Source organism: Pinus tabuliformis, chromosome 6 (genome assembly GCF_031772625.1).
Source record: "Pinus tabuliformis cultivar Carrire ecotype Pingquan chromosome 6, CPIR1, whole genome shotgun sequence".
Classification (NCBI taxonomy): domain Eukaryota; kingdom Viridiplantae; phylum Streptophyta; class Pinopsida; order Pinales; family Pinaceae; genus Pinus; species Pinus tabuliformis.
Genome location: NC_142292.1, coordinates 1,354,081,824 through 1,354,091,635, shown reverse-complemented (window position 1 = coordinate 1,354,091,635; position 9,812 = coordinate 1,354,081,824). Strand labels below are relative to the sequence as shown.

The 9,812-nt window shown below is 28.5% G+C and overlaps 1 protein-coding gene across 1 annotated transcript; it reads left to right on the top strand.

Moving 5' to 3' along the window:
- Positions 1-424: 424 nt before the first annotated feature.
- LOC149263655 (putative expansin-B2) lies at positions 425-1,747 on the top strand. Its single transcript, XM_089389594.1, has 5 exons — positions 425-569; positions 789-901; positions 984-1,180; positions 1,299-1,428; positions 1,508-1,747. The coding sequence occupies exons 1-5, from the start codon at positions 425-427 to the stop codon at positions 1,745-1,747; spliced, it is 825 nt and encodes a 274-aa protein (XP_089245720.1).
- The last annotated feature ends 8,065 nt before the right edge of the window (positions 1,748-9,812 follow it).

The following is a 9,812-nucleotide window of genomic DNA, read 5'->3' as shown; positions in this document are numbered from 1 at the left end:
ACTTAACCAATCCTTAGCTTAGTGCACCAAATATTTACTTAGCATTATTACATTGATTTTTTTAATTGTTTATCCTTTTATCCTAGATAACTAAACGTGCTGGTTGAGCCATTGGGTAAATTGATAGAGCCATCCTATCGCTAGAGCGGACTACCGTTAGAGCTGTTATGATAATTGCATGCTATTAATTGCACTTTGTTCCTGGTTTTCGGGAAACAAATGTATTTGCTTGATTTGTTTTCTTATTATAAAAGAGGCACTGCGCAGGAGAGAATTGCCATACATTTGGACTTGGGGACTTCTTTCCATCCATTTTCAGTTGGGGGCTTGGCTTGGCTTGAGATGCTCCAGTGGCAAAATTCTCACATTCTTTGATTCTGGTTCACTGTAGTTTCTCGAAGCTCAGTCTATGTTGTCTACTTCTATGGCATCCAAAATGAGACTTTCCTTTGCTTCTCTAATTCATGTACTTCTCACCTCTCTATTCTTGCGCTCCGAAGCAGCCACTGATGGCTGGAAGACGGCCACTGCTACTTGGTATGGAGATGTATATGGTGCTGGGAGTGAAGGTAATTGTAATGAGTCCTTTTAATCATATTAGTTTTCTGTAATCCGGAATTTGTAATGATATTTGTTTATATTTTTGGAATCTGCAATCCACAACATATATTATATACTAGATTTATATAAAAATATATTATATATTAAATTTAAATTCAGAAATAGATAAAATTTATTCTACCATTCATGATCATTAAAATTAAATTTGTTTAAATTTTCTTTGACAGGAGGCGCATGTGGGTTTCAAAGCATTGTGAAACAACCCCCTTTCAATTCTATAGTATCCGCAGGAAGTCCAGTGATATTCCAACGCGGAAAAGGCTGTGGAGCTTGTTATAAAGTATGGATTGAACTGTTGCTGCAATTTTTAGATGTAACGTTAATTACTTTCTTGAGGATTCTCAAGAGTTGTGTGTAAACAGGTAAAGTGCACGGAGAAAGATGTTTGTACTGGAAAACCCTCTACTGTGGTTATTACTGATGAATGTCCAGAGGGTGGAGTCTGCGGAGGTGGCAAAACACACTTTGATCTCAGCGGTGCCGCTATTAACAGCATTGCAATTCCCGGGAGAGATGCAGATCTCCGTAAAATTGGAGTCATACCTATATTATTCCAAAGGTGAAATTATGTATTTATTTTATTTATTTTTGTTGGATATTTTCACGTAAATGGTAGATTTCAGAAATCTACGATAAACATAATTCACAGACTGAAACACTTCGTCTTTGTTGTACAGGACACCTTGCCAATATTCGGGAGTGAATATTAACTTCCACGTTGATGCAGGAGCTAATAATTATTATTTCTCTGTATTTATTCAATATATAGGAGGAGATGGTAGTCTTGGGAAAGTTGAGCTCCGACAGGTATCGTATCGTTCATGAAATTATATTTATTTGAATATCTGATTATATGAGGGATTCATTTCATTTTTATTTTGTGCAGGCCAATTCTAATTCATGGCAAAACATGAGGCAAGTATGGGGTGTAGATTGGGCTCTGAATAGTGCTGACCCTCTCCAAGCTCCTTTTTCTCTTCGTTTGACAACACTTTCCGGCAAGAAAAGGGTGACTGCAAATAACGTTATTCCTAAGAATTGGCAACCAAATGGTGATTACAAATCAAAAACTCAAATGGTTTCAGTTGATCTAACGTCCGACTTGTCCCATTCGTTGGAGTTCTGATCAAATATTGTAATATCTATGGAATACTTACTTTATTGAATATAAGAGAATACTTTTATTTTAAAATTGGTACTTTAAAATTGGTAGAGTTCATTAAATTCCTAGATTATTGGAGTTATGAAGTCATGGTCGTTATAAAGATGCGATTTGTTAAACAAAAATGATGGTCTCTTCTCTCTCTTTTTCTTATAATAAAAGTGAGATTTTAACGATAGATTTGCCTATTAATTATAATATATTTAGTTTGGAAACATAATTAATAAGATTCAAAATACTTGTTTTATAATGTATTTTATATTAATAAAACTTAATAAATTATATAAGTAATTAAATTAGAATAATTATATAAATTAAATGACAAATAAATGGTGATAGGCATCAATGCATGATAAACATAAAAACGCCTATTCCAAAAATTATCCAAAAATATCTATATTAAAAAATACATCATAAAAATTTATTTTAAATTAAATTATTATTATTAATTATAAAAAGAATTAATATTAAACAATATTATTAACCATGGAGATTTATTCCAATTTTACAATGGATTTTCTTAACATATAAATAGATTTTGCTATAATATCATCTGTCAATACTACAACTTATCAATACCACATGCCCAACATGAAAAGTTTTGATATAACATTTTCTTTGATTAATTAATTTGAGAAATATTAAATAAAAAACATAACTATTTCATAGATAAATTTTAACCCTTGATCTATGAATACTACTATAAATATTCGGACATTTTCCATAGAGGTAAAATCTCAACCACCCACCCAATATTTACTAATAATTAAATTATAATTCTAGAAGACCTATTCTGAAATAGACAAGTCTATAGGCTTAATTACTATCAAGCAAGATATTAATAATAGATTTGAATTATTAATCATTATTAATAATAATGTTTATTTTAGTTAGCAAATCCATATAAATTAGATGACTCGTAAATGTTCATAGGCATCAATCCATAATAAGCATCAAGACACTTATTTTATAATATATGCAAAGTTGCTAAAATGTAAAAAGTCATGAAAACTAATTAAATTATAACTTTACTTTAAACTTTTATCATTCTTAATCATAAAATGAATCAATAAATAAGTTAAACATATATACATTTAAAAAGAACATGAAACAAGATCCTTAACTATAAAGATTCACTCTCACTTTACTATGGGGATTCTTAATATGTAAATATACTTTGTTACAATACTACTACGAGCCAATACAATGGCTTATCAATATCACATGTCCAAAAGGCCATGACACTTTTTTTAATTAATCAAATCCATTGAAAAGGATAAAAATGACATAATTGCTTTGAAGATAAATCTCAACATTTCATTTGTGTATAGTATTATGGATATTCTAAAATATTCCATAAAGGTTAAATCCCTACCATCTATCTAATAATTATTGATAGCTAAATTAAAATTCTTAAGATCCATATTCCACACAAAGTCAATATTTAATTTTCAATATTATTAAAAAAAACTATTTTGTAACATTTAATTGGACCACAACTTGAAGATCTTGTCGCAGTAATTCAACAATACAATGCCATCTAGATAATTGTACCACATATTTTGTTTTTCTATGATTTATCGATACAATTGCGATATTTGTGCCATACATTTACGAGAAGTTACTGCCCACCATTATTTATTTGTTTTAATTACTTCAATAAAAAGGAGCAAGTAAAATTGTAAATGTGCATACTTACAAGTGGTTCCTACACACCAAAATTTATGAAGCACTTGTACATAACTAGAGAATTAATTTCTCCACTTTAGACATCAATTTATTAGTCCCTTGCCAAGAAATAAGTATAACAATTAATTTGTTTGTTCATCACTATTAATTTAATATCGACCAACCCAAGTTGTAATGTTTAACATTGAAAAATAACTATTTATTTTTAAATATTATTAAAAAAATTATTTGTCAAAGATATGATTCCACCATTAACTGTGAAAGTCTTATTGCAACATTTACACAATATAACATCACATGGATAACTATATCACATGTTTTAAATAATATTTTTTTGAATACAATTGCAATATTCATGCCAATATTTTTAAATATTTACATAGCCATGTTTTATTCTTAAACTTTGCATATTGCTCTTATTTTATGGGATGTTTCCCACAATCATTATCTAAAAGATTCCTTGAAGGTTAAATCCCTTCCATCTATCTAATAATTTTTGTTAACTAAATTAAAATTCTTAAAGCCATATTCCAAAATAGACACAAAGTCGATATTTAATTTCGATATTATTATAAAATGCATTTTTCAAATATTTAGTTAGACCATAACTTGAAGATCTTGTTGCAACCATTCCACAATACAATACCATGTGGATAATTGTACCACATATTTCATTTTTCTATGATTTATAGATACAATTTCAATATTCATACCATACAATTACTAGAAGTTGGTGCCCACCATTATTTATGTGTTTTAAGCACTTCAATAAGGAGGGGTAAAAATGTACATGTGCATACTTACAAGTGGTTCCTACCCACCAAAATTTATGAAGTACTTGTACATAAGTAGAGAATTAATTTCTCCAATTTAGACATTAATTTGTTTATTCATCACTATTAATTTAATATCGACCAACCCAAATTGTAATGTTTAACTTGGAAAAATTTATTTATTTTTAAATATTATTAAAAAAAGTATGACAATTAATTTGTTTGTTCATCCCTATTAGTTTAATATCGATCAACCCAAGTTGTAATGTTTAACTTGGAAAAATACTTCCTGACTTTGCAAACTATAGATTAAAAAAAGAAAAACCATAAAAATATTCTTGAATTAAATAGATTATTGAAAATATTTATAAATCAATATTTATAAACGAGTAAAAATACTTTTCAATATATATTTAGTAATATTCTGAGGGGCTAAGAATTAATTGATTGTCAAAAATTGTGATACTTAAAATTAAATAAAATAAATGTGCACAATGAATTTACAAATTAATTATTGACAAAATCATCTTCTTCTAATTAATTACTAATAAAAAAGAATATCAACTTCAAAAAAAAAAATTGAAGAAATAAATATATAAGAATAAGACCAAACATGCATGTCAAGGTTGTGTGAAGGTTATCGATAACACCAAGTTATAGATGGTAAAAAGTGTTGATGAGACTCCCTCTCTCTAGAGATTACTCTGTGGCATAAATGTTAAATTTAAATTGTGATTTTAAATTTAAACTATAATCTCTGCACCATGAAACCACCACAAAAAAAATCTGCAATCTACCATGAAGTTGTGCCTTCACGCTTTAGTCATAATTTCCATTCATGTCCTATATGTAGATATGAATTGAAGTAGCTCTATGTGATAAGGAAAATCCCTGCGGCATCATTTGTGAAAATCCCTGCGGCATCATTTGTTCGTTTTACTTAATGTTCATTTTCCTACAATGACAGTCAAAAATTATCTCGGTCCTTTTAATACCATGTGCTTTATCGTGTGTAAGCGTTAGTACAGTTTGGTAAGATTGGCAGATAACTTATCAGTTAACTCTTTTTTGTTTTCGCTGGTGAAGGTTTCACTTAAGTGCCATTTTTTTTAAATTTCAGTTAATTGATTGATAAATTACTTTTTGATAAATTAATTACTTTTAAATTGATAATAATTCTAATAGATTTTGCAATACTGGCACCTGGGAAAGAGGTTCCACACCTTCTGTTTTGAGTATATTGTTTGGTTGTAATACATTTAACGTTAATATTTATTTTTCATTCGAATTTGGTTATAGTTAGATCACATAACATATCACATTTTATTTCATTTATGCTATTCTTTGATATGTGCTACCCATTTGAGTAGATTGTTTGGTTATATTACATTAAACATTAAGATTTATTTTCATTCAAATTTGGCTATAGTTATATCACATAACATATTACATTTTATTTCATCTATGCTCTTCTTTGATATGCTACCGACTTACAGCGTTTTCTTTGTAACATCTAGTGCAAATGCTAATAATAATAAACTCCCTTGCTATGTACCTATCTTCACCATACACCATTGGATGAAACTCGCGTAGACTAGACGCAGGCGGTTGTAATTCTCATTTCTTGATAGAATATGATGGAGCACTAACTTATGAAACTGATTTCAAGCTGGATCATTTGCAAGATTATCAGCAACTGAACCCTCAAACTTAGCACTCTTGCTCGAAACATTGAAATGTGTGGAATGGACAGACTGCCATGAGGGTGTTCATGTGAAGGAGCACTAACTTATGAAACTGATTTCAAGCTGGATCACTTGCAAGATTATGAGAACCCGAAGCCCTCAAACTTAGCACTTCTTCTCGAAAAATTTAAATGTGTGGGATGGATGGACTGCTACGAGGGTGTTCTTTTGGCATTACAATCTTCTTCCTTGATTTTATTGGTATTGGACATCGACATCTCTGGTAATTTCAGAGATGGTCGCCTTCACCATACTTTTTACTTTACTAATGTTCTTTGTTGCCTTCTTGGTAATGAATCTCTTCGCACGTTATGCCAATGCATAGGCTCCCGCCCATGATCCCATTTCCAACAGTAAGATACTACCTTTCTATTTTATTTAAGAAATGTGGGTCTTTATGGGATCTATGATTATTTGATCAGACAACGATAAGGGAAAACAACCCTCAAAAAATTCGTGGGAAAGTCTTGCAACATCAATAGAGAAAAACAATATCACAGTTACTATTAGATTCTACTCAATGGCATTTTAAAGAAAATTTGTTTCCTAAATTTGGTAGCCAAACGATAACTCCACACCTATTAAATTTTGGAATTCGCAGTCACCTGTAAGTTTGATATTTGATGCGTATATGTATAAAATCTGATTTCTTTATAGTTAAATCTGAGTATCTAAACTCACCCCTTATCACACTCTAATAGAGGGAGAGCTTCTTGGTTTAGGTTTTGATTTATCATAATCATAATAAATTAAATCTTCTTGCCCTCTTCTGTTTTTAAATTATATCAAATGTAAAATTTTCCCCTCAAGTGAGTGGCATAATTTATGTTGAGCTTGATTTTATTATGCAGAGCCCAACAAGAGTCCCCTTTCTCCCTTCTCACAAATTTCTGTGTGGGGAAATTAAATGTTTACCATGTATCTGCACATAAGGTGGCATAACATTCTTGCACATGAAGGATTTTATGCTTATCTTGTGGATTTTATTATATTTCATTGGAGTGCTTGCAATATCAAATTTGCTGAGATTTTTTTTTGTAATTGGTAAAGAAAGATTTGGATTGAAATATTTTTTGTGTTGTGGTGGTGCAGACAAAGGCCATAATGCTGATGGCTAGCAGAATAAATAGGAAAGACACATCTCAATTCCAAGCATAGACGTACTTATATATAGCTTTCAAACTATGTTCTAGAATGAGCTTTTTGGCTCAATTAGATATTTTTTTACTCAACATCAGATATATTTAAATATGTCACCATGCTATGCTTCAAAATGAAATTATGAAATTAATTTGCCCTTCTTATCTGAACGCGACCTAATTTTATTTTCTATTTTTTCTTTTAATCTGATTTCTTCTTCTAGAAACTTTATGACACAATTGATCCTTATCTTTTCCTTGAGCTGAACTACAATGTTAGTTTCTTCTGAATTGAGGTTATTATCATCCATATTTTTAATCTTCCCAGTCAAAGCGATGAGATCACCATCTGGTAGCCCCAGTTCAGTATTCGAATACTCATCACTCCTCCCATTGAATGAAAGTGTCGATTTCATAGAGTAATAAAGGTGAAAAACATGGTGCAGGGCTGTTTGCAAAAAATGGATTTAACTGGCCATGGTGTCTTTGTCAAAGTTGAAAATGGTGTCTCTGCCAAAGTTGCCAGAGATGAGAGTAGAGAAATATTAATAAGTTGGAAAAAGAATAATATTATATGAATAACAGAAATTATGATTATGATCATTAGGTTTAATAATTAATTTATTGTAAACATATTAATTATTTATAATGATTTACATGTATAACAACAATATTATTAATATTAATTAAATATTTATTATAAAAATTAATTATTTATAATAATTAATAAGAATAAAATATAAATAAAATATATAAATATATAAATATATAAAATAAAATAAAAATATATAAAATAAAATTAAAAATTCCCAAGCCGACTCTATGTTCTCTATTATTATTCCTCCTCATTAGTATTTATTAAAAGTTTTCTGCTCTTCTTGTATCATCATTCTTCAACCCTGATGATGGATCCCACTTGGGATTTGAAACGTTGGTATAAAGATGTTGAAACTGTGGATTCTCCGATCAATAAAAATGACACAAGCCACAGATCTCTAAAATCCAAAATAATATTATACATTAAGTTGTATATCAAATTTTCTAAATTTAAATTTCTAGATGATTGATACATGGTTTCAAGAAAAAGATAATTATATTTATCACAAATACTTTTGGTTTCAGTAAAAAAATTTTATATTTATCACAAATACTTATTAAAAAAGTACTTATCATTATGATGCCTATTTCTCAATTTTTGCAAAGATGACAACTATTAGTCTCAAACATTTAATAATTTCAAAGCTCATAACATAATAGTCTCAAACTTTTAATGATTTCAAAGCTCATAACATAAGAATTGCTGCATGCATACTGGGATTAAATATATTCTTGTTTTCATCATACTGGAAAACCCTAACATACAAATTAAATATATTCTCACAAATAATTGCTCATTGTAACTAATCGTGATCCAATGGTGCCTATTTTTGGCTTTCAAAAACTCATAAACCTTCACGGTAGTTTTACTGATAATGAATCACAGACACAATTGAAGTATTTTAATAAAATTAATAAATTTTTTAATTAAAATTAGAAAACATGTTTGAAGTATTTTAATAAAATTGATAGAATTTTAATTAAAATTACAAAACTATGTGATTTCAACTATCTACATAAATTCCCACAAAAATGTAGTAGCACGATCAAACAACTAAATCCATACTCAACACAATCCATACTCAACACTCGATTAGTTGATGTTGTTCATCCTCAATCAGCATGAGAAATACTAGGAAAATGAAAAATGCATTCAACGATATTTTGCCTCCATAGTAATTCTTTACATAGACATTCATTCCTTCAAACGTCATTAAATCCTTAATCTCATCTTTACCCAACAGATTTTAGTATCACTAAGTATTTCATGTTGTATAGGCAACCAGTTTCTTTCATATAATTTATATTGAAATATACAGGATTTTTATATTTTAAATTTAATATAATATTAAATTTTAAAAATATTTAAAAATAAAAACATCTTGAATTTTTAAGATATTTTCGAATTTTATTTAAAATATTAGAGTAACGGTTACTTTCTTTCGATGTCAGATGTGCTTATTAATCCCTTCGATGTCAGATGTGCTTATTGTGATCCTTAATAATCCCTTCAAATGCCAAACGTCAGGGCACATCGTTGATGCCAATCTCCGTTACATCAACGATTATAGTGGTTTTGTCAGCGACATAAACAAACAAGTATTCAACTCTCTTGGATTTTGGATTTAAATATTTTTAAATGTAATAGAAATTAAATTGCAAGAATATTTTAAAATTTAATTAAAAAATTAAAAATAATGGTTTAAATATATTTAAATTGTATTATGAAGTTGATGTATTTTATTTTATATCACAGTTTTTTTAATAGTATTTTTATTTAACTAAGTTAGAATTTAAATTGAAATAGATAATTTTATAAAATCTATTTTCAATTTTTTTCCATTTTAGATTTATGGTTAAATGTAATAGGAATTAAATTGCAAAAATATTTTAAAATTTAATTAAAAAATTAAATATAAAATCTATTTTCAATTTTCTTGCATTTTAGATTTAAGTATTGTTAAATGTAATAGCAATTAAGTTGCAAGAATATTTTAAAATTTAATTAAGAAATAAAAATATTTGTTGAAATATATTTTAATTGTATTATGTAGTGGATGTATTTCATTTCATATGACAATGTTTT

What these genes read in the sequence shown, in the direction of transcription:
- LOC149263655 (XM_089389594.1), top strand. Translation starts at nt 425, where the DNA reads ATGGCATCCAAAATGAGACTTTCCTTTGCTTCTCTAATTCATGTACTT. An exon ending in ATACCTATATTATTCCAAAG is followed by an intron (nt 1,181 to 1,298) that starts GTGAAATTATGT and finishes TTTGTTGTACAG; the next exon opens with GACACCTTGCCAATATTCGG. An exon ending in GGAAAGTTGAGCTCCGACAG is followed by an intron (nt 1,429 to 1,507) that starts GTATCGTATCGT and finishes TATTTTGTGCAG; the next exon opens with GCCAATTCTAATTCATGGCA.